The following is a 25,995-nucleotide window of genomic DNA, read 5'->3' on the forward strand; positions in this document are numbered from 1 at the left end:
CCCGGAGCGGCTCCCGGCCCCGCCCGGCCCGCGCTCACCGAAGATGCCCTGCACGATGCTGAAGGGGTTGTTGAGCCAGTCGGCCACGCACGGCATGGCGGGGGCTGAGCCGCGCCGGGGGCACGGGGACAGGCAGGGGGCTGCCGGCGACCTGCAGCCTCCAACTCCCGCTCACAAGCCTCGCACGGGGGCTCCGCGCTTCCGCCCTCCTTCTCCTCCTCCTCTTCCTGCGGCAATGGCGGCGCTGCCAGGGCCGGGCCCGCCTTCTCCTCCTCACCCGTACGCGGAGAGGCCGCCAGGGCGCGTCGCCACAGCCGCCATCTTAGAAGAGGGCAAGGCGGTGCGGGCGGAAAGGGCCGGGCCGCCGTAGGGAAGGGACGTGGCCGGGGCCGGGGCGCAGCCATGGCGGCGGCGAAGCCCGGAGGGACCGGCGGCACCAACCTGCTGTTTTCTTCCTCTGCCACCGAGTTCAACTTCACCGTGCCCTTCATCCCGGTCAGCCAGGCCCCGGCTGCACCTCCGGGACCCGCTCTCCTGGCCGCCGGTAGGGAGGGCGGACAGGCGGGGGTTGTGAGGGGAGCGGGAGAGCGCGGGGGGGTGAGCGGGGCCCGGCCGGGTAGGGCCGCTCCGTGCCGCCGGTTAACGGGCTCTGGGACCTGAGGAGCCGGGCCGGGGGCTGCCAAGGGGCGCTAGGCCCCTGGCCGGCGGCTGGACCCGCATCTTCCCTCCTCAGGGCTCCCCGAGCCGGGGTCGCTGCCCGGCCCCAGCGCCTCAGGAACCGCAAATTGCTGGAGATGAGTATGTGCTGGGTACCTGGGGCTGGTTCTGCGTCCAGCGAGACGGGGTGGTTATCATTACTGGGGACTGGACTTGATGGTCTTTCGAGATCCCTTCCAATCCCTAACATTCTGTGGTCACGAACTGAAAAGTTTATTGATTTGCATTTTTGTTTCGGCAATTAGAAGTTGTCAGTACAGGTGTATACTTAGTGTTCTCGTTGACCTCATTAATGTTTATAAATATGTAAAGGGTGAGTGTCAGGAGGATGGAAAAGGGGCAATGGATACAAACTGGAACACAGGAGGTTCCACTTAAATATGGGAAGGAACTTCTTCACAGTGAGGGTGACAGAGCCTGGCCCAGGCTGCCCAGGGAGGCTGTGGAGTCTCCTTCTCTGCAGACATTCAAACCCGCCTGGACACCTTCCTGTGGAACCTCAGCTGGGTGTTCCTGCTCCGGCGGGGGGATTGCACTGGATGAGCTTTGGAGGTCTCTTCCAATCCCTAACATTCTGTGATTCTCACTTTTTATTTTTTTCAGGCTTCCCTTCCATGTTATCATCTATTTTCCCTGTGTGAAAATACTATGTTAATCAGGCACCTTAAACTTCCATGCTAGTTTAACCATTTTTTTCTGGAACAGGCTCCCCAGGGAGGTGTCACAGCCCCAAGCCTGACAGTGTTCAAGAAGAGACTGGACAACGTCCTCAGACACACGGTGTGAACTGTGGGGTTTTCTTGTGCAGGGACAGGAATTGGACTCGATGATCCTTGTGGGTCCCTTCCAACTCAGGACATTCTGAGCTTCTATGAATATCCTTTCCTTCTAGAGCCTTAATGGTGTTCCAAGCACATGCATGTGCAACTTAAATTCTGGTGCTGAAACAGTTTCAGGTGAAGGAATGGACTTTTCTGGAAATGTGTTCAGTCTAAGATTAAAGCTTTAAACATTGGAAATGCACCTAAAAATCAGGTAGTCTGAATTTTACTGCATTGGTACATGTCAAGTCCAAAGTCCAAGTCTTGATTTCAATGCTGTTGTGTATTAGCTAAAATAAGTATTAATATACCTGGAAATAAATGGGGTACGTCTCTAGATTATAAAAAAAGGGTTTGTCAAGTGTGGCTTTGATACATTGTTTTAGATTGACCACATCCTTTTTGGATGGGGCAGATAAAAGCATTAGAATGACATTCCTTCTTATGTGAGGTATCTAGGTAGCTGATACACTTATTACTTCCATTTTTGCGATCCTTATTGTTTTTATTTCTTGCAAATACACATTGGTTTTAATTTTTTTTTTTAAAGGTACTTTTTAGTTGCTACTCTGGCCAGTATCTTTGCACAAATGACTTTCATGTGGCAACTTCTTAAAGACTTTGAAGCCAGCCAGTGACAAAATCTGATGGGATTTCATTAACGTCATGAATCATATAATTCCCATGTCAATTAAAATTTGATGGGATGAAGATTCACAGTTTTGCAACTGGAGTGAATTTCAGTGTCAGAGGTTGTGCCGTATTCTGTGTCTGTCCCAACAAGGCCCCCATCTGATTAAATGGACGATTTCTGTGGCCCATTGTACTCCTGGTTTGTCCAGCCAGGTATCATAGGGATCTGGCTGTGGACGGCAGTTTGCATCTTGAATCATAGTTTGAAGCAGGAGGGAACAAGATCTCAAGTTTGAAATTGTGTAAAATGCAATAAGAATTGATCTCAGGAATTGTTTGGCATCTGATGGCCTGCATTAGGAAGCTGTATGCAGTCATATATTTGTTGTGTCTCCAAGAGTAAGTAGTAAGCTTTGCAGTTTGACAATAGAAGATACATTTTCTGGCTCAGGTGTGGGTGAAGTAACCAATATACTTAGGGTAGATAGAGAGGAGGAAGTGGACTAATGTGACCTGTGGTTGTCAGGTGACAATCTGTGAATTGCAAGATACCACCTTATGTAGGGAGGGATACGGAGGAAGTTGTCAGACAGTCACAGTATTGTATATGGGAAGAATACTGCCCTTCTGTGTCAGAGCTCATAGAGAATATTTAAATTTGTATGAAGTGCTTCTTTTTCTGCCAGTCTAGGCTTATGTTCCAATGTAATTTTTGCAAAATTAGAAAAAGGCAAAGTAGAAAGTAACGTATTGTGTTAGAAAACTCTGTGTGTGTGTATATATATATGTATATTTTTTGTTTTGGTAAAACACCTCATTTTGAAAGGAAAGATACAGTTAGACTAAATCTCTGAAACCAAGTTGAAATTCAAGAATAGGAGATGTTTTGTGAATGGGCGTTTGGTAAAGGCCTTAAACTCTTCAGCACATTGCTATGTGTTTATCGTGAGGTGGATTGCCAGCTCTGGCACCAGTTATTTTAGAAAGCAGAGAATTGACAGTGTGGTACATAATGTGCTTCTCTCTATTTCGCAATGCTTGCAAAATGTGAAAAGAAGAATAATTTTATTGTTTAGAAGTTGAGACCTTCTATTTAGTATAAATGGCTGTTCTGTTTCTAGTTGGGAGATAGTGAATAGGCTTGACTTCATAGTGGTCATTGCCTACAAGTGGTTTTTGTATTCTTCATATGATGGTTCACATACATAGGTTTGGGGTTTTGTTTATTGAAGGGGAATAAAATGCTGCAGGTGAACGTAAGAGAAATTGATAAATGCAGGTGATTCTTGGCTCAAAATGACACCATCTGAAAAGACTACTGAATAAAAGATGGCTAAAATAGTTCTTTTTAGTCATGACGGCTTCTTGGTTTATTATTAATTAATTAGAACATTAGCTTCCTAGGGAGACTTCTCTGTGGATTCCCCTGCACTCCCTTGATGCTCTATATTACAGTTATATTGGCTGCGGATAAAGACATTTTTTACTGGCTCCTTGTAGCTCCGGAGATACTTGGTCTCTCTCTTTGGCTGGGGACTGAGTAGCAGAGAAGCAGTGATACCTCTGTGTTTTCTACCCCATAGCCTGGGGAATATTTGATCGCCAGAGCAGTTGACAACACACTTTGACTTCTGCAGATTGCATTGTCAGCTCACAAGGTGCTCTTCTCTCAGCAGGCAGTGATGCCCAGACCATTCCAGGTTTAACTGAGTTTACTGTAAGATCTATGATAATATCAAACGGCTTTTCACCCCACTTGTTACTAGATCACTGCAAAGCAGAAAACTGGGATTGATCAGGATCTGTTTTATGTATTTTCTCAATGTGTAAGGGCGGTCATGGCCTTGCACCTTTTTAAGCCCTCCCCTGGGATTATGCAGAATGAGGACTGACTTTTCTGCACCAGAGTTTTAGCCGTTATGCCAGTCTGGAGGAGGATTTTTAGAGAGAACTGGAATAAGTCTTGTTCATCAAGTGAGTTGGAGTGATGAGTTGTGGCCACCTTGCAGGTAAAATGGTAAATCTTGTGAGGACTGAAGGAGCAGGTGACAAGAGACTGATTAACCACTAGGTTTGGTCTCATTTGGAATGTCCTTAAGCTCTACTTTTGAATTTGATCTTGGAATTCTAAAAACTAGAGCGTAAAGTCATATACTTTGTAACTGTTTTCATGGTGAAAGGGAATGAACCAAGGCTGCTATGGTGTTTGGTATGCATAAGGGAAATTGGAAGGGAATTTAGTGCCTTGGAAGCAGGGGTCTTTGGCAGCTTGGCTTGGGAATGCTCTGATGTCAGTCATGCTTTGGTTGCATTATTTCAGATTTTTAAAATCTGTTGCTTTATCTGTGCACACTGAGTGACTTTTACGGTCTATTTTAAATGTTCTTGAAGACTTGGTATCTTTTGTTTCATTTCATGGTGTGTTTAATCATCAAGGATGTGCAAGCTTTGTAATGCTTTTAGCTTTATGGGGGCCAACAGAGGTTTGGAAATAGCTGATAATGTTGCAGAACGTTTTGACTACGTACACTAACTGGTTTGAACCTCTCACACTCAAGTGATCTTTTTGTTTTTGCAGATGATTCTGCAGATGTTGGTGAAGAGGACAGCTTCTTGGGTCAGACTTCTGCCAGCCCGAATCCACCTCAGACTTTCAACTATTTCTCTCAAGTCCCCAGCAGCAGTGATCCATTTGGAAGTATCGGGCAGCCACCCTTGACAACTGCTGCCCCACCTGTTGGACCACCAGCCTTCTCCAGGCCTCCCACTTCACTTCCACTTGCGTCTGGGTCACAGGATGGGCAAAATGCCTTTTCACCGCATATTCCCAAGTCACAGTCATCTTACAGCGCACCACCCACTTCACAGGTGGGAATCACGGCTTATCAGACTCCTCAGCAGAGCTGTCCCCCGCCTGCAAATGCGGCTGCTCTTCCCCAAGGAACATCTCAGCAGGGGTATAACCCTTACCGACACACCACCCTGAGCAGCAGAGCTAACCCGTACCTTACCCCGCCGCAGCTGCAACAGAGTCCTGCACCTGCTCACACGCCATCTTCCGTACCGCCCGTCCAGATGTATCAGACACCTCCAGGGTCATTGACACAGGTATAGAAATCATTCCTCATGTCCTCGTACCAGAACAAAAATTGTCGCTTTTCTCTTTGAATTGCATATTTTGTCTTCTGAATATTGCTTTTTTTTCTGACATAAAATGTCTTCAACCTTTTCTGAGCACAAAATCTTTTCACAAGAACCAGTCTGGAACTGTTGCTTTAGGAAAATTTTCTTATCTGTAAAATGAGAGTGCTCTGAGGCTGTAGCTATGTGAGCCTCTGGTGTCAGAAACAAAGCCAGGTTGTGAAGTTGTGTTGCTCTTTTCTGTCTGTTCCCGAATTTGCTGCCATTTCAGCCAGCCTGCTGCATCGTTTGTGCCTCTGCTGTAAATCAAGTCCTTTAGCCATTTACAAGTTATGGGGTTAAAAATCGCTTTTCAAGCTGGTTTTGCGGGTGAAGCCACAAGCTGCGTGTAAATTGCACAGATTGTCAGCAAACCTTTTAAAACATACTGGTTGAGGTTTTTGTGTGATGCAAAGCATTAATCTGCATTCTCTTTTACCTTCACAACCTGACAAATTTTCCTTGAAAACAACAGAAATTATTTTTATTTTGCCCGAGCTATCGATGTATTGCTGATATTGTGAATAAAGAATAGAAAGATTATATAATGACAAAAATCATAGCAAAGGCAGTAAAACCTGAACAATCTGAACTTCTAATTGGTTAATTTTATATGTTGTACAACATGTTATTTTTCTTTTCTTAAAATGTATCAACTAAACCAGTTGTTACTTCTGACATCCCTCACTTTTAGTTGTACTGAGATCTCTGTACAATTTGTATGAAATCAGCTTTATGTGGGCTATAGGCCCTTTCAAAATCAGTTATTTTTCTTGTGTTGCTGAGGCTACGCTTGAGTTTGAAATCTTCCCATCCTGACCACTTTGCAGGAAAAGAGCTGTTACTGAGGTGGGCACTTGTTAAAACTGACACTCTTTATGCAAAAATGTAATTAGATATACCTGAATAATGAGAAGAATAGGTTTTTGTTTTCATGTCAAATTTGATGACTGTAAGAAATAAGCTCAGCCTGAGTTTTGAAAATTTAGGAGAACATTTTAAATCTAGTTTTAGGTAATCAAGGTGCTAGGCCATAACAGTTTTGAACAGTATTTGTGGGAACAAAATTCGCGTCCTTTCTCAATTTAAAAATGTCAGTCTTTTCAAAAACATAATAAAGTGGACATCCTGTCTATAATATTGTTAGACTGAAGGATTATGTTCTTAGGGAAAAAAAATATTAGAAATAAAGGCTCAGAGTGTTCTCTGTAGTTTTTACAGAACTGATACTTGGCTATGTGACATTGAGGTGATGAGCCCGTGTGTATTTTCAGTTTCCACAGCCTCAATCACAGCTCCAAGCTCCCAGACCTATAGGTCCACTGGTCCTGGCACCTCCTGTTTTGATGCAGAACCAATACGAGCCAGTTCAGCCCCACTGGTTCTACTGTAAGGAGGTGGAGGACAAGCAGCTATGGATGCCATTCAGCAGTCTGGATTCTGCAAAACTAGAGGAAGTCTATAATTCTGGTAAGTTGTATCTTAACTCAGAGGTGAGCAGAAGGACTAGCAGAAAGATGTTAGAATAATGCCACTTGTGTTTAACAGAGTGATATGGCAGTAATAAGTGATGTTAGTACATATCTCAAAGATGTATTTTGTGCCACTAAATTTATTCACTTACATTGTTAGTGTTAAGATGCGCATCCCTGTTTTTTCATAGAACTCCTAGTTATCTCTGTCTTGGTTTGCCTTTTTGTTAATCTCTGTCAGCTGTGGAATAAGTATTCATATTTGGGAGTTGTTCAGAGCTTTTTTGTTGTGTAACAGAAGCATTTTAGGAGCAACACAATGGTTGCCTGATATTGTGAAGCTTCTCTTCCACAGTGTAACTATCTGAATGGCTTAACATCACAGAAGTGATTTGCGCTCAGGTGAGAGAGAAAAAAGATTGTATGTGTTCGTATTGTAACCGTGTGTGACTTTTATGTCATAGTCCAGCCTGATCCTGAGAGTGTGGTTCTGAGCACAGACGGAGGACGCTACGATGTGTACCTGTACGACAGAATGAGGAAAGCAGTTTACTGGGATGAAGAACCTTCTGAAGTGAGACGATGCACATGGTTTTATAAGGGAGACAAGGACAGCCGGTTTATTCCTTACGCTGAGGATTTTAGTGATAAGCTGGAGGTTAGTATTATCTTTACATAAACAAAGAACTTGATAGTTCTTTGCATTTATGGCCTTAAAAATATCTTTTGTGTTTCATTAAAATGATTTCCAGAATGCGCTTTCTGGAACGTAAGCAAGCAAATCCTGGAAAGCGGAGTTGCTGGAATGCCCCATTGCTCATGCATGGGTCCTGCACTACTGTGACCTAAAATCAACTCGTGGAGTGCTTCATGTGACACTTTTGTATAAATAAAGTTCAGTAAATTATAACCTTAACATTACAGACTGTGCACAAGCCCAAAAAATAGTTTGTCTGAGAAGGCATACTGATTTCATGTAACTTGTTAACTGTTTCAGGCAGAATATAAAAGGGCTGTAACTACAAATCAATGGCATCGGCGGCTTGAATTTCCAAATGGAGAGACAATTGTTATGCATAATCCCAAGGTAATATGTTTTGGTGATTGGTTCTCACAGAATTCACTAGGGGTGAATGAGCAGATGGATGGAAGCATAAATTGAATGCAGTCTTTAGTCTTGCTTGAAATGTACTTGTTGATTGCTTTGAATATGTGTGCATTAAAGATTATAAAGTTTATAGAACACTGAATTCCTCCTTGCTTCAATATGCTGTCTCATGATTAAAAGACAATGCTTTCTGAAACCTAAGAAGAATAAGGGTTTACATAGTAAATATTTTGACTAAGCATAACTGGCAGCGAATGGGATACAATTTGAATTAGTTTAACCTCAGACAGTCTGTACCAAATGGAAGGTAATGTAAACTGAGTGCTTTCATGTGGAGAAGAGCATTAATGTAACTGTAAGGTAATGTGTATCTAAGCCATGAGAAATCTTCCACTGAAACTATGTTTAAACCACGAGAAAGTATAGCAAAAAACCTTTAAAAGTTACTCTAAATATTTTGTTAACAGTCTCTTGTGATTAAAACATGGACTTCAACCTTATTTCCACTTTGTGATAGAGTAATTATATAATAAATAGGGGTAGTGTTCAAATTCCTCACATAAACAGTAATCCGTTAAGGAAGAGTAGGTGTGGGGGTTTAGGAAAGAAAAGATTGAATAATGCTTGTTGGAGGAGTTAAAGTTGTTAAGAGTCACTGAGCAGGCTGCCTTCTTCAACTAGTGATTATTTTTGTTTAAAGCATCTGGTTGCTTTTAAAACTAGCAAAATTTATATGTGTTATTTTGGAATATACTTTTGGTGAAGCTGTCACTGCCACAGGGAATAGCCCTAGGGTTTTCTAAGGCTTTGTTTTGCATTTGTGCTGATTAAAGAAAGCAGTTGTCTCAGATGCAAGGTGAAGCAGTCACATTAAATTGTGTTAAGCTGTGCAACGCATTCGAACTAACAATATGAATCATGAGCATTTTGTGTTTAATTCGATGATGTATTTTTTTCAGGTCATAGTTCAGTTCCAACCTTCTGCGATACCAGATGAATGGGGCACCACTCAAGATGGTCAGGCAAGACCCAGGGTAGTAAAACGTGGGACGGATGCTGACCACGATGAAATTCCTGATGGTACGTGAGTACTGTGCGTGGGTCTGCAGCCGGAGCAGTCAGTTCGGCTTTGTGCAAAAGTTGGATAATAGTGGGTAAAACAGCAACGTGCTGCTCGTGCCTGGAGTCTAAATTTGTTCCTTAGTCTAATCTGCTTGAAAGAGATTATCTAGTTTTGTTTTTTTTTTAATTGAAGGAGTCCGATGAGCTGTGTTATATCCTGAACCATGTTATGCAATAGGCCTGATAAAGCAAGTATATCTTGAGGTTACTGGACTCTAAACTTCACCACTCTCTACATGTTGGTACTCTGAATTTTTTTTTTTTTTTTTTCTACAGGAGAAATGTCCCAAATTGACCATCTGGTATTTATGGTTCATGGCATAGGTCCTGTATGTGACCTGAGATTTAGAAGCATTGTTGAATGTGGTAAGTTTTTTTCCTTCTTTTAATGAGAAGTCGTGTCCTTAACTGCTTAAATGTGGGGCTCTATATCCCTTATTCAGATAAGCATGTCTTTAAAAAAGAAGTCCCTAATGTTAAGAAGTTCAGTTTTAAGTAGGATTTTTTTCCTGATTATTTTCTAAAGTGCATTCTGTGTTTTTTTTTCAGTTTTACAGCTTTAACTGTTATTATTAGTCCTCAATATTAGACTTGGAGACTGGTTTGGCTTTGGGCTTTGTGGGGTGTGGTATTTTTTGCGGTGTGGGTGTATGTATTTGCTTTGTGTGGTTTGTGTGTGGGGTGGTTTTTGTTTGCTTTTTTTGTTTGTCTTACATACATTCCAGCACAGCTAACTAAATTAAGAAGGCCATGTCTGGTCATGGAGTAAAAATGCATTCTTTGTGAGATACATCGAAGCTTGTTAGAAAATCCGCTTTTACAAAAAATATATTTTCTCAGGGGAGTAATATTATGCTTGCAAAGATTTTTCCACTTTGCAGTTTCCTTCATTTGTATTTTTACCATGTCTGAAAATGGAGAGGGGGGAAAAAACAAAAGAATAATTATATATTACTTGAGTATTGCTATTAGCAGATTTTCATTCTTCTTCTTCTCCACAGTTGATGATTTTAGGACTGTTTCTCTGAAGCTGTTGCAGGCTCACTTTAAGAAATCTTTAGAGGAACATAAAGTGAGCAGGGTGGAGTTCCTGCCGGTTCACTGGCACAGTGCTCTGCATGGAGATGCAACAGGTGTAGACAGGTGAGTAGAGTAGATTGTTTAATGTTGTGAACTCTTCATACAAGTGGCATCTTACCAGTTTTCATAAAGTGGATAAAAAGAGAAGTTAATACGCTAGATGAATAAAGTTAATAGGTTAGATGAATGAAGGTATGACTGCGTTACAAAAGAGAATTGCTCCTTTTTGTAATTAACGTTTTGATAAGGAGGATAGGGAAAGCTGGAAAGGCATGTGGAGTATTTTCTCTTGTTTATTTTCATGACGCTGCGTGACAGAATATGTATATACACACTTTTCAATACCGTGTGTTTGTGAAAGTGGCTATTGTGCTGATAGATGATGGTGAGTGTAGAGGCAGCGATTGTAAGTATGAGATAGTGGATGTGGAGACGTGTTGTCCTAGAGCAGTACCTGGATTATGACTAGGCAATTGAGCTAGGTGGTTTTTGGTTTTGGGGTTTTTCTGTTTTAAAGAAAGTATCTATATTTAGGTAGGAGAGTTACAGCATTCAAAAATCTATTTAAAAATAACTTCTTGGTGCCTGTTCCTTTGCTGTTGCTTGATGTTTCAAGGTGTTTTCTCTCGCTCAAAGATGGGAAAGTAGAAATTGTGAGGGTAGCAACCTGAACCGCTTAGAGCACATGCTGGTGTTCTCCAGACGGTTCTAGCTCAGCCAAGTCATACTGCTTTCCTAGAGGTTTAGTCTTTTATTCTTGTTGGAACAGTACATTATCATGAGGAATTAAGATTTTCATTCTGTGAATCAAAGCAAGCAATGCTAACTGACTAAGGCAGTCTCAGTTCTCTAGCAGTTCCAGTGCAGCTGTCTTAACTCCAGGCAGGCAGACGGTGATGATAAACTTTTTCTCCAAAAAGAGTATTATGTTTCCTGTTAGTTCGATTTAACATTCAATTTTTTATGTGAGTTCTTTTTCTCTTCCACTCCTACCAATCTGCTCACAAAACTTCCATGCTACTGTATGAGAGCATTGTTGGAACAGAGAAAGGATACATTCAGGCGTTATTTCAGCCTGGAGAATAAAAAGGGAGATGCATCTTTCTCAGATATGTGCAGTTAGCAGACAGCACTGCTGTATGAATACGCAACGAGGCCAGAAGTCTCTGTCTTTTTTTTACTGTCTGTAGAGACCATATGTAGTATTTACAATGCAGTTCTTGTTATTTCAAAAGCTAACGAAGTTCTCATTTGCATTTCCTTAAAGACACTCATGCTTCTAATGATTTTGTGTTACTAGGAACATAAAGAAAATCACTTTGCCGAGCATTGGACGCCTGCGCCACTTCACCAATGAAACGCTCCTTGACGTTCTGTTCTACAACAGCCCCACCTACTGCCAGACCATTGTGGAAAAAGTGGGGATGGAGATGAATCGGTTGTACGCGCTTTTCATGAGTCGCAACCCAGACTTCAAAGGAGGAGTCTCTGTGGCTGGACACAGTTTAGGTAACTGTCAAAGGAATTGATTGGGGATTAAACCAACATTCCTGCATTAAGGGAACTGGAACCATTGTTACGCATAAGGTTAAGATTAGCTGGTAGGGCATGGCTGTATTTCAGAATAGTGCTGACTAAAAGTCAAACACTTCTCAGTACTTAAGTTTGTAAAGGTTTGAGCGAGGATTAGCACTTCACAGATGCGTGAATTCTCCTCCTGCCGTAGTTTTCTATGTGAAGACTTAGTGTCTAATTCATGTTTAAAAGTTGACAGGTTATCTGGTGTCTTGTTAGGTGGGTAACTTCTGTGTCTTAGAACCCCTGCTTAGTAAATTAAGATGTTTTTTTAGAACAGCAAATAAGTGTTATAAAGACAGATGACCTACTGGTTTGGGCTGGTATTTCCAGTTTGGTAAGCAGTATAAGATGATTAAGGAAAGACAGTTTAATCTTGGCAATTACATAAAGCTATTTCGCATAAATGGGGAAGAAAAAAGTTTGCTTTTTGCTGAGAATGATCATGTTCGTGTTAATATGTGGATGTTTCAGTTTTAATTCAACCATCGTTTTTGATCAATGTGTACATTACTATTACTGTTGCATATCAGTCTTCCTTAGGAGTTATAGACAGGAAAATCTGTCATTTTTCCCAAGGCAACTTTAATTCCTATTTCCAGGTTCCTTAATTCTATTTGACATATTGTCTAACCAGAAGGACTTGGCTTCATCAGTAAATAGCGGACCATTCTCTGGTGTTAATGGGACTGTAAAGGATATGGCTGCTCATGATAAACAGGTAATTTGCATTCTAATCTTTCCAGGCAAATAGATCTGATATTTGCAGCAACCTAGGTTTTCAGAATTTATTGGCTGAAACACAATTGTGGCTTCTGATATTACATTTTAACATATTAATGGAAATGTGCAACTTAGTAAATATTGTCAATTCTCAGGACAAACTACTTGTATCTCTCTAAAGTTATGAGTTTACTAGTAATGGGATTTGATCATGAACATCAGCTTTGACCTTTGTGGACCCACAACTTGGTCTTAACAGTAGCTGAATGGTGATTAGTTTGATGATTGAAATGAAATATCTTTTTTTGTGTGTTAGAAATCACAAGAAACCTTTGTCGTTTTTAAATTTATGTTTTGCTGGTCAATTACTAGTGGAAAATTGTATCCTGCTTTATGAAAAATGGGCATGAAGTTACAAAGCTTACCTATAATAATGTTTTTTATTTGCTGCATGTTGGCTTTTCACTGTTATATAATGTGATTCTATTTCTGTGCTGTTTTGTTAAGATGACTGAAGATACCAGTTCCTTGGGCTCCTCAATTACTACTTCTGGTGATGACCTTTGTGAGCCTGAAGTAGATGATGATGTTCCTACTTTGCAGAAGACTCTGGAAATGCTCAGTTTGTCAGAGTATGCAAGCACATTTGAAAAGGAGCGGATTGACATGGAGTCTTTGGTAAATAATGTTCACTTAACTTATGGGGATTTCCTATGATATGGAGGTTTATGTTGAGGGTTTGTGTGTGTGTGTGTTTAGGGCACTTTGTATCATGTCTTAATTTTTTGGTAATTTCTGTAGCTTTGTGAAATGTCTTATCTAATTCTTAAGTAATTGCAAATGAGAGATGATATATGCTACTACAACAGTTCTGATGTGTGTGGGCCTTTTTTTAGCTGATGTGTACAGTCGATGACCTGAAGGAAATGGGGATACCTCTTGGACCAAGAAAGAAAATAGCTAACTTTGTAAAAGACAGAGCAGCAAAGCAGGTAAATACATTTTTCAGGAGCAAAATAAAAAATTGTTAAGCAAATGTAACTGGCTTTCTTGCCGTGGAGTAACTTCTATTCTTTAACACACTTGTTAACATTATTGATATATAAAAGAAATTTTGACAACAGTGAAATAAACTTTTCCTTGTTTTGAAACTTGTCTCAAAAGGAACAAAAGAAAGCAGTAGCAGAGAAGAAGGCGGTGCTGGCTGCCACACTCCAAACCCAAGATGATGCCCAGAAGGCAAAGGAGACAGTTAGTGCTGTCTCCCCTTCAGAGGCTGCTCAGCTGCACTCAAAGAGGAAACTTCCAGTTGGTGCATCCGTTTCTTCTGTCAACATTGACTATGAGTATTTTGAAGTTGGAACTGGCCAGGTGAAACTGCCTTTTGCTTGCTTTCCATTTATTTAGTTATTTGATTTTAATTTTTATTTTATTGTTGATGACTTTGGGCTACTTTCCCTGATCGTTGTACAAACATTATGTTTACCTAGAACTCCACGCTTTGGCAGGAGGGAGGGCTGGTAGAGTGGGTTAGATTGCTGAAAAGCAAAACTTAGTGTAACAAGGATGCTGCTACAATTCATTTTTATCTTTTCAGCTGTGAACATGGTTCTGTTCCAGAAGCAGAACTGCGTGAATGACATAATGTTGAATGGTTCTGTGGCTTTACAGTTAACATGGTAGCCTAAATTGGTCCATTTATGCTGTTATATTTAAGTTTTACCTCAAACTTAACTTAAAAACCAAACCTCTAAGACTTCTTGTTTTAAATATATTTTTAAACATTTTTGTATTTTTTTTAAAGAAAGCATTTTCATATTACAATATATTAAAATGTAATGTTACAATAGTAACAGTATAGAAGAGGGCTGCAGCTTCCTGGAAGTTCTGTGATTGATTTAAGACACAACTTGTTTTTCCTTCCACACTAAGCATTATGTTAACTGGCTGGTGGTTCTGGGAGGTTATATATCCAATTTCTGTCTGGTAGGTTTCTGTGGTTTACAGCGCATTGGACTTTGAGCCAGATATTTTCTTTGCTCTTGGTTCTCCTATTGGTGTGTTCCTCACTGTGAGAGGTGTGGAGAAGATTGATGAGAACTACAGACTTCCCACCTGCAAGGGATTCTTCAATATCTATCACCCAGTGAGTAAGCAGGGGTTTTGGGATTTCATTTTGATTGATGCAGAAGACAGCAATGCAGAACACTAAGTTTTAACCTCTGAGCATTACACCTCCTGTTCTCCTATGTACATTTCCCAAAACACCCTTTTAAAAAAAAAAGTCCCAACTGAAATATATATTCCAAATATTTGTGATCTTTACTGTGAAAGAGATGTAGAGCTGGCTATAGGTTCCATACATGTCGTTGTAGGTATGGGTTAGCTTGAAAATATTTGCCCTGTTCATTTTCAGAGCTTAAAGAACTTTTCAAAAATTAATTTCAAGAAATTGTAGATTTTTATGAAGTGGTTCTATTTGAGCTGTTTACATGAGTTTTCTGAGTTTCTAGTTAAGATTCTTGGAAATTTAGAACTCCTTGGAGTTTTTGCAATGCATGCAGTACACTTGTCCTCTTCTGTCTCATTTGCTTAACAATTAAACAGTGACATGTTGGTAGAAATCGTCAGAGTGCAAGAAAATTTTACTACTCTTTCACTGTTGTGTTTCCTCTTTAGAATCTCTGTTTGTAGGAGAACAAGACCTAATTAGTCAATGAACTTGCCTAATCTTGTGATTAAACTAAATGGTCAGGAACTGAGTTTCTGTAAACTGAAATAGAACAGAATTAAAGAATGGTTCTCTGTTAATCATAAATAGCAATGTTTTTCACTGAAATGTGATAACTGGAATAATTTCTAAGATGACAAAATGTCAATGTGTTGTTTCTTAACAGCTTGATCCAGTAGCTTACAGGTTAGAACCAATGATCACTGAAGACCTGGATTTAAAACCAGTTCTCATTCCACATCATAAAGGCAGAAAAAGACTTCACCTGGGTAACAACTTTTTTCATATATGGATGTCATTGCTAATTTACTCATTTGATGCATTAGAATATCATAAAATGTCAAGAGAGTAATGAATATTCCTACATACCTGACTCCATATTTTTCTTGAACATCCACAGGGATTCTTCCCAGCCCCATAAACTGGGCATTCACAATTGCATTCAGATGTAATAATCGTAATTCCTCCAGATTTGAGTTTCTGATTACCAAAGTTCCATTTCAAAATTGCTCTTCATTGCTTGTTCACCTCGATTTTTAAGATGATGTGAAACAGAAACTGAGTTTACTGGTTTCTTTTACCTTGTCCCTGATGACCACCATGAAGTGTTTAACAAGTGTCTGTTTATTGAAACATAGAGGAGAAAAGTGGTTCCCTAGCCATTGATGGGCAAGGACCGGATTTTGTTGCTCACAAGTACACATCAGAACAAGGTGCTGCACTTAAATTTTGTGTACCTGATAGGAAAGTCAGCTTTGCTGTGCAGTTGACAATATTACTGTTATATGAGTTCACAGGTTCTTCCTGAAAGCCTGTCTGCAGGCACTTGGATGGAGAAGTGATGCAGCATCCATACTTTGGAGTGGTACACTAGAATGAGTCTGCTTTCCTAGACTAGACAAGGTCCTTGTTAAGGAATGGTTTAGGTTACAAGTCTTAGAAAGAAAAAGAAAGTTAAAACTTTCTCCTCCTTCCTTTGGAAGTGTTTTCCGCTTTGCTGTTGTCATACGTTTTCCCTAGAGAATGCCTTGTGGTGGCTGCACTCCGTGGTGATGATGCAGTTTTGTGTTTGGTTCTGCAATCTGACATTTTATCAGCCACTTCTTTTGCAAAGACAGGGTTCTGAATGATAATTAAAGGGGGTAAAATATCCAGGAAAGTAAGAGATAAAAACTAGTGTCTTTGATATGCCCAAATGAGATGCCTAAGAACTATCTGAGGTTGACATCGCTTCTACTTTTTCAAGCTTGTAGACCTGCAGCCTCTCTGAAGCCTTAGCTTAATAATTTGGTATCCATTTTTCTAGATTTTTTTTTTAAATCTGCTGCAATAATTTTCAAATAGGTTTTTCTTTGACATAGCTGAATGTCCATGGAATAGTTATGAGGTGGTGGGTGGTGGTGGTGGTGAGGGATTGGCTGGTGTAGCTATTTTTGTGGACCCTTCTGGACTTGGAGGCTGTTGTACTGTTCCCTGTGCTAGTAGGTGTTAATTCATTGACCCATACAGTGAGAAATTAATTGTGCATTAATTACATTTTAACTAATCTTTTAAAATGGAATAGAGAAGCATGATACACATGTTCATGACATAACAGGCCCGTTTCTCATAATAATTGGGATTTTTTTGAACAGTTTCGTCATTCTGGTGTTAGTTTATAATTTTAAATCCTCCTATGGTGATTTTCTTTTTCCCTTAGAGTTGAGAGACTCTCTGTCTCGTATGGGTTCTGACCTGAAACAGGGTTTTATCAGCTCTTTGAAGAGTGCGTGGCAGACCCTTAACGAATTTGCACGTGCTCATACGTCTTCAACTCAGCTACAAGCGGAACTGGAGAAAGTAGCTAACCAAATTAAGGAGGAAGAGGAAAAGCAGGTGGTAGAAGGTATGTGATCATGTTGGTTTTCTTACAACTTGGCAATCTCAAATTAGTAGAAACTTGAACATTCTAGTTACTGCTTGCTATTGATTTTCCTGACCTTATTAAGGAGACCTCTGTGCTTTTGGATTATTAATGTTAAATGTGAGCTCTATTGCTGCATTTTTTTTGTCTTTTAGGAAAGGAGAAGTTAACTTTTAATGGAGGATATTTTAGGCTTGGGTTTGTATAACCTTTCAACTTTGTGTCAGAAAGACAGGTTTTAAAATCAGTTGTGTTTTCTTTCCTCTCAGGGCAAATCAGTATAAATACGTATTTATTTGTGAGATTTATTCTCTTCAGTAGTGTTCTGGTGAATTTTTTGGGACCAGTCAAGGAGCATTTAAGTATGTACTGTAACAGAAAAAAATGCTGCTGGGGTAAATAAACGTAGGTCAGATATGAGTATTACCCTAATGATACCAAGGGCAGGCTTCCCAGTTGTGAATTATCTGTTGGTCTTTAGTAATACTGGCTTTGTCTCTATTTACAAAGAAAACATTCCTCTTAGTTTAAATTGAGGATAGTGATTGACTCTGTGCAAGAGGTGGTAAAAAGATATTATTTCAGTTTATTCGCCTGTCAAATGACTGGATATGTCTATGTATAAACCATGTGGTTTGTTTTTAAAGTTGCTCACCTGCTGCTTTATGTGAGCTATTCCTCAAACAGATTCAGTTTAATCTATTATGAAAGAAAGAAGCCTATAGTTCCAGTAACCTTTCTGAATGATGCAGTGGTGCAGTCAGTTAAGGCTGTAATTATTGTCTTATTGCAAGCACTTGGAAATTATAGCAGGGAAAATGGGTAATTTATCTTGATTATAGTCAAGCGGGCTGTGCTTGAAAATAGTATAAATCTTAAACTCTTTAATTTTAGCTGAAAAGATCACTGAAAGTCCAGAGCCTCCAAAAGATGAAGACTTTTCAGTGAAGATTGGAATGCTAAATGGAGGACGTCGTATTGATTATGTTCTACAAGAAAAACCAATCGAAAGCTTCAATGAATACCTTTTTGCTTTACAGAGTCATTTGTGCTACTGGTAAGAGGAAATATTTGTGATTCTATAAATACTGCTTTTCTGATATAACTATATCTTTACATGTTGGTAATGACATGCCTGTCATTTATCTTGTTCCTGTTCTCTGTTATTTACCTGTGACCAATGTGATAATGGCTAGAAACATGTTTCCTGTCGTGAGTATTTTATAACGAAAACTCAGGAGATCTCTGTCAAAAATCATGCCCTAGTGTTTTGCTTCAAGTATGTTTTGACAAAAACAGATACGAGGTCCTCATCGCTTAATTCTGAAACGGCCTTTTGTTTGGAAAGTCGTTGCCTTGCCACGTACTGTAAAGATAAATTTGTTATACTCTGGATGCTCAAGTGTTCTATCATTGAGATGATTCGAGTATTAGGGTAAACAGTATATATGACCACCAGGAAAGTCAGTCTCGAGGTGTCGCGCCTAGATGTCACTGTTAGCTAATAGAATTTCAAAATAAAACGATGTGTTAGCACAAAGTGAACACATCTATCGTCCTGTTTGCAATAAAGATGTATACTGCTCTCTTGAACTTCGACACTCCAAGCACACACCTTTACAGTCATTTTCAGTACAAGGAGAGCTCTATCTATGAGCATTGTGACAACTGTAGTTTTTCAAATAAAACTATTCATGAAGGAATTAGGCTACAATATGTAGTAAAACTTCACTACCTTTTCATGCTGGAATGAAATTGCTGGATATTGATGCTCTGCTATAAAAGATTGACAAGTAAAAAGAAGAAAAAAGGCACAATGGGTCTTCCTGTAAATTTGGATGCTTATAATTTACCACTTGTGTATAGTGGTTGCTCATATACAGAACAATTTATAGAACAAGAAGCAGAATTTTGTGTCATCATGTAGTCAGAGTCACAGTACACCATTGTCTTATCTGCATTTGTTTTGTTTTGTCTTGTTTTGTTTTTTTAAGTCCTTATGTGTTTCAAATGGAGACGGTGTAATTCCATTTATAGGAATAGCAGTAACTATTGACCCTATATATTGTATTTGCCTTTATGAGTTGTTCTTTTATTTTTGGTGTGTCATTGTATGCATTTTATTACTGTCATAAAATTAAGCACACATGAAAATAGACAAGATGTGGATGTTAGAGCAAAGGGTGTGTGAACTCTGTTTGGCAACAGGGCAGCGCAGCTTTGTGTCTCGGCCAAGCTGGAAGTGACTGGTTTTGTTATTCCAGAAGGAAAATGCCAGTGTCTTGTTCAGAGTTCAGCAGGTGCTGGACAAGCAGCGCTCTCACCGGTTTTCACAGTATCACAGTATGTTTGGGATTGGAAGGCACCTCAAGAGATCATCTAGTCCAATCCCCCTGCTGGAGCAGGAACGCCTAGGTGAGGTCGCACAGGAAGGTGTCCAGGCGGGCTTTGAATGTCTCCAGGGAAGGAGACTCCACAACCTCCCTGGGTAGCCTGTTCCAGTGCTCTGTCACCCTCACTGAGAAGAAGTTCTTTCTCAAATTTAAGTGGAACCTCTTGTGTTCCAGCTTGATCCCATTGCCCCTTGTCCTATCATTGTTTGCCACTGAGAAGAGCCTGGCTCCATCCTCGTGGCACTCACCCTTTATATATTTATAAACATTAATAAGGTCACCCCTCAGTCTCCTCTTCTCCAAACTAAAGAGCCCCAGCTCCCTCAGCCTTTCTTCATAAGGGAGATGCTCCACTCCCTTAATCATCTTTGTTGCCCTATGCTGGACCCTCTCCAGCAGTTTTGATTTTCTATAACTATTAATTTTTAGAAGCAGGCATTTTTTTTCCAGGGGTTAAAATATGGAATGGAAAGCTTTACCTGTCAAGGTACTGTTTAAGTCAATGTCATGTTACTAAAGATCAGTAGGAGAAGGGATTTTCAGCAGCGCTGCTGAGTTTGATGCTCTGGCAGGGCTCCCCAGCAGCCAGTGGCACGCTGGTGGCAGTGCCGGTGACCCACGGGTGGCAGTGTGGATTCACAGGTAGAGCTGAAGGACCAGGAGCTGTTTTCCACAAGGCGGCAGCTCTTCATTGCCAGGCTTTTTCTTTTTGTCACTCAAGTAAGGAAGATAAGCGCAATGATTAATGACCTAAATTTGAAAGCATGGGTGTTTGGTTTGTTTTTTGAGGGGTTTGGTGGGAAAAGCCTTAAATGAAATGATCTGTCGAGAGAGAATGGAGCTTCTGTGGTGGTGCTTCTACTTGTTCGCTTGCTCATTTAATAGCAGACACCATCAAGAAATATGGTTATCATCTCAATGCTTAATTGTGGAAAATACCTGTAGTCCCTTAGCTTGCACATTAAACTCTGTCCTGGTGCTCTGCAAATGATGTTCCTCACATTTGAAGGATTACAGTTCTGAATGTCTAAATCTCCTTTACTACCTCCTTATGTCATTTCTTTTAAAAAGCACAGAAATCTATCCTTATCAAACAACTGCAGCTTTGGGACTGTGTTAAAATTTGCCTGTTTAACTTCGTTATTTTTTACAGTGATTGTTAATCTTTTATACTGGTATTGTTTGCATGTGACTAAATAACACCTTAAAGACAAGTAAGAAAATCAAGTCTGTCCAATGTTGGATTTAAATTCAGATAGTCTGAAGCTTTGATTTTTTGAAAAGGGGAGGAAAAACACCAGCTTGGAAACATGGCACTAATATTAATCTTAAAATTAGCTGAGAACTTCCTTACATTTTAGTGGTAAGGAAGACCATGGATAGTTAATATAGTCTATTTACAAGGAACTGCCAGCCAGTTAGGAGAGAAGAATTAGAATATTGCTGATGGAACGGGCAAGGCTGAGTTTTGACATTGGGCTAAAGAAACCCTGGACAAGCAGCATGTATTCTTGGGATGTATTCAGGAGCCCGTCACAGACAAAAAATGATAGATTATTTGAGGAGATTTAAGCCAAATGAGTAACAAATCAAAGAAGTGGATGAAGAAGGGGATGATTTCAAATTGCAAACAGAGTAAGTTAGGGAGGACAGAATGGGGAGAAAAATGCAGTAAATGCATAAGCTACTCTGATACAGAAAAAACACAAAACTAATGTAGAATTGTAGCTCAGAGCAAGTTGGTAGAATTAAACTGTGTTCCCAAAAGATAAGTGCAATAGGTTGTACAAACTTTTTTGAGAGCTGGAATGGGATGGAGTGTGGCTTACAAGAATTAGAACATGGACCATACCAAAATAACTTATTTTTTCATTCTTCGTAGGGAATCTGAAGACACTGCCTTACTGTTTCTCAAAGAAATATACAGGACTATGAATATCAATCCTGAACAGCCACAACATTGATGTGTAGATCCATGAATTTGTAAGTTTGTTCTAACATATATAAAATTCAGCTGTAACTTAGGTGTCTTTACTTTCCCTTTTCCTCTGAATTCTAAATTCTGAAGCAGGCAGCTGCAAAGTGTGATTTTGATAGGAAAAACGATTTCTAGACTTAAATGCAGGGGAAGTCTTCAAGTTCTTCCCCCCTTAACTCCTAAAATATATCTGCTGTTAGAGATTTTGGTACAGGGTAATAACTGCTGGTGCAAATGTGTCAAAAGTATGATCTCTCTCTATGATGTTTCTTCTCCAGTTAAATTGTTCAGCGAATGTTCACGTGTAGGAAAACTTGGTGATATTAGATATGATGAAATTTCCTTTACAGTGCAGTAGATGAAATAACACCAACAGTGTTCCACTTTTCTCTTAAGAAGGTGTTAAATGTTGATATTGATAAATTACTAAATGAGACTTTTATAAATGCCGGTATTTTATTATCATTGTGTAGCTGACTGAAAGTAGAAGGAAATGATGTAACATGGAAGTTGGTTCACTTGGAAAAGAAATTAAATATACAATATTTGAGTGTCTTAGATATGAAATATACTTGCAGGTATTTGTATTTTAAGATGTGTGTATCCTGACTGAGGATCTGTATTGTACCAGTTTGCATCACCAGATGTAATAGGAAAGGCTATATTCTCTTTTGAGAGGCAAGGAGGAAGAGATATGCACCTTTTATGTTTGGAATCATACAGCAGGGTAGTTTCTGATATATTTCTCCCTTTTTCACAAGAACTGATAATGTCAAGGTACATAAATACGCAGTACGAAGAGAAATACTTGACATTTCAGAGGAATATTCTAGATATCTCTAACTACCACCATACAGTTCTAGTAGCATTTTGCAACAGCATGTTTCTGGTGGTCGGTTGATAGCATCTCTTTGTAAAATGAAATGTCATAGCTGATCAAATGCATTTCTTTAAGCACGGATAAATAGTAGGAAAAAGGCAGCACAGCTCTGACAGTGGTTTATCAGTTATCACAGTGGCTTATGCAGAGTCTCAAGTCACAGTGAAAACACTTGAAGCTTTTTGATACTCTGAATAGGTTGGGGTAACTTACTACCATGAGTTAAAGCATCTAGTAGCTAATTAAAATGTAAAGTGAATGGCATCTTATTGAGCAGTTGTTGTGAGCTCTCTCTGTAATTGCCAATCTGTGTCCACAAAACATATTTCAGGAGCTTTTTTGCATTAAAACATTGATTAAAAATGTGTATGAATTTTTAGATCTTTTTGAGTCCTCTTGCACTTGAGTGCTGGCACATTTATTAGTACTACTGCAGGAATAGAAAACTTGATGTATTTAATATTTCCCATATGTATATGTTGTGTTTTCTCTGCACAGCCACACCTGTTGCTCCGACAGACCTGGTGAAAAGCGTTTCGAAGAACATCCAGTGTTTCCATAGTTACAGATGACAGCATAAGCATCAGACTTTTTTTCCTGCCAGTCTAGAACTTGCTCAGATTCTACCTTCTAGTGTCACTCCTAGCAAACTTACATTTTGAGATGATCATCACCATCATTCAAGAGCTGGATGGAATGACACAATTTTGATCTTAAATCAGTTTAATTGTACCGTTGCCAAGTATAAAGTGATCGCTGTGGAAGGTGTTTTTTTGGCATGCAAATCATTACTTCTCTCCTTTAGTTCTCCTGTCAAACACGCTTTGCCTAGCAAGGCAGCGTGTCCTTCTTAAGAAGGATTTGTTGAGAAATGGCAGTAATCTGCTTTTCTTGACACCTTTTTTTGGTCCACCTTTTAAAAATTAAATGTGAATTGTAGTTAGAACCATCTTTAATGGAGATTACACGAAGCAGTTCATATTTACTAAAAACTAGAAACCAGAATAATTTTCTTACTATTGTAAGTGTGACAGAGATTATTTTATAAACCTTTTTAAGCCTCTGTTAAGAGTTTTATTGTGTTGCTTTTTTATTTTTCAAGTAAAAATGAACCTTAGACTTGAAAATGTTAGAAGTTTGTTACAGCTCGTTCAGTGTTCACATCTCCTGAACGAAGAACAATTTAAAACAATGTTTTGGTCTGGTAATTGAGGTAATTTTAGTGAAACTGGTTGCAGTTGTGAGAACTAAAATACTTTCCTTGACCTTTCAGGTTAATATCTCAAAACAGTTGATGTAAATAGATGAATCTGCAGTTTATGGGCACTAAATAATAAACTAGGTCCAGACCTACAATCCAGGCTCTATTGCCACGTGATGAAGTTGAGATGAGTTGGGTACAATGAAATCCTTTGAGTTCCTGTCTCCGAATGCTGAGCTTCTGTAGCTTTCTTCTGGCTTCACTTTACATGCAAATTGTGGCTTTTCTTAATATTAGTGACTTACCCTTACTACTGACTATTTACCTCTGTTATTGCAGCCAATGAGTTTTGAAATGCAGAATGTTTTTTTCTTGGTATATGTAAAATACACATTATTGTGTATATATTTTGATTATTATAATTAAAAATATCTTATTCCAGTGGGTCTTTATGGCAAGGTTTTGTATTTCATCACGGAAAATAGATTGGAAGGGGCCTCTGGAGGGGTCACTTGGTCCAACTGTGCTGCTCAAGGTGGGATCAACTTGGGGCCGTGTCCAGGGATGAAGGTCCTTTATGTCTCTGTGCCCTATTTAAAGTTTCACTGCTACGGTGGCAGTTTCTTTTTTCTAATACACAATTGGAATTTCCCAGGTGGAGCTTGTGTCCGTTACCTCTTGTCCTTTCTCTGCCTATCTTGAAGAATAACGTCTCTGTCTTCTTTTGTACCCTCACGCTACATAGCTGAAGACAACAATAAGGTTTTCTTGTTGGGCTTCTCAAGACTGAACATTTCCACCGAGATTTTCCTGCACGGCCTGTGCTGTGGCCTTGTGGTCACCCTGGGGCTTTCCACTGGACGTGCTTTAGTTTATCAGAGTCCATCTTCTTCTGGGAAGCAAGTTTGCCAAAGGAAATTTTGCATCCAAACCCAACTTATTTGTATCATTGTAAAATAACTTCTGAAGACTGAGATTTCTAAGCTGAGAATTTGCGTTGTTAGCTAGAATATATATAAAAAACATACATTAAAAAAGAGAAAAGCAAAACCAAACAAAAGAACCCAACAAACCAAAAGAAACCACATCGCTTTGAGTTAGAATGTGTTCCCTAATATTGAAATATAATAACCCCATGCATTCTTGCTTAATAACAGGAAACATTACTTCAAGTGCCTGTTCCCATTTCGATACTCTTGGTGTATCTGTATTTAATGGAAGTGGTGTAAGTCATTGACAGCTTACTTTGATTTAATAGGGGCAATCTGGTGGTTGTTTTCAGACTCTTGTAACAGCAACTGTTAAAATAAAACATGAGCTTTGCTCTAGATTGCTATCTGATTTTCATAAGTGTAAATCAGGATTAGCTTCCCAGAGGCTAATGGAACCACTCCAGTGTAAACACGATTGCAAACAGAACTGCTGGGACTTGGCATTTCCACAGAGTCAGCGAGGGGCTTTTTATTTAAATGCCAATTACTAGCAGTCACTTCTATAGAATTAGCATTTTTGCATGATGATGGGAAGGAGGTGGAGGAGAGCAGAGCAGAAGAGAGGCTCTGGGTCCCACACACTCCTGGGTGCCCCTAGGCAGAGAAGGTTTGGAGGCTGCGGAGATGAGCATCACTCTGGTTACCTGCGATCTGCTGCATTAAAACTGGGTCTCAGTTCAAGCATCCTTGACACTGCATGTGAGGTTTTCACTGAAGAACTGGGAAGTACATGAACCTTAGTTTGTCTTGCTGCATGATGCAAACAATGGTAAAAAAGCAAGAATGTAGATGTTATTTACATCAGGACTCCAGAACCTTTCCTGCAAAGTTCCTTTCCAGCTGGCCAGCCCCACCTTGTGCTGGTACGTGGGGTTGTTCATCTTCAGGTGCTTTTGCTGGAGCATTTTATGAGGAGAGACTGGGAGAGCTGGGTCTGCTCAGTCTGGAGAAGAGAAGCTGAGAGGGATCTCATCAATGTTTATAAATATCTCAGGGTGGGTGTCAGAGGATGGACCAGACTCTGTTCAGTGGTGCCCAACGACAGGATGAGGGGCAATGGGCACAGACTGAAGCACAGGAGGTTCCATCTGAACATGAGGAGAAACTTCTTTCCTGTGAGGTGCCAGAGCCTGGCCCAGGCTGCCCAGAGAGGCTGTGGAGTCTCCTTCTCTGGAGACATTCAAACCCCCCTGGACACGATCCTGTGTGATCTGCTCTGGTGATCCTGCGTGAGCAGGGGGGTTGGACTGGGTGATCTCCAGAGGTCCCTTCAACCCCAACCAGCCTGGGATTCTCCGAACCTCATGGGATTCCTGTTTGCCCATTTCTCCAGCCTTTTGAGGTCCCTCTGAATGGCAGCACAGCCACTGACCAGTACTCACCTAATCTGTGTTTCTCTTTAGAGTTTATTCCTAACTACAAAAGCAACCTGTGCACAGAAAAGCATCAACTTGTATTTCCTTTGTTGCAAAGCCCAGAGAACTAA

General features: G+C 39.9%; 1 protein-coding gene across 1 annotated transcript; it reads left to right on the forward strand.

Annotated features, from left to right (window-relative positions):
* The first annotated feature begins 43 nt into the window (after positions 1–43).
* Positions 44–23,965, forward strand: SEC23IP (SEC23 interacting protein). Its single transcript, XM_065843149.2, is given in 21 exon segments — positions 44–105; positions 107–245; positions 247–544; positions 4,750–5,279; positions 6,626–6,821; positions 7,288–7,481; positions 7,821–7,910; positions 8,891–9,011; positions 9,330–9,419; positions 10,055–10,196; positions 11,434–11,642; positions 12,311–12,429; positions 12,939–13,109; positions 13,328–13,423; positions 13,596–13,802; positions 14,422–14,577; positions 15,329–15,431; positions 16,862–17,047; positions 17,960–18,122; positions 21,341–21,441; positions 22,815–23,965. Coding segments are annotated over 20 exon segments (3,354 nt in total). The 3' UTR covers positions 21,423–21,441; positions 22,815–23,965.
* Positions 23,966–25,995: the final 2,030 nt, after the last annotated feature.

The sequence above is a fragment of the Patagioenas fasciata genome, chromosome 8, assembly GCF_037038585.1.
Source record: "Patagioenas fasciata isolate bPatFas1 chromosome 8, bPatFas1.hap1, whole genome shotgun sequence".
NCBI lineage: Eukaryota > Metazoa > Chordata > Aves > Columbiformes > Columbidae > Patagioenas > Patagioenas fasciata.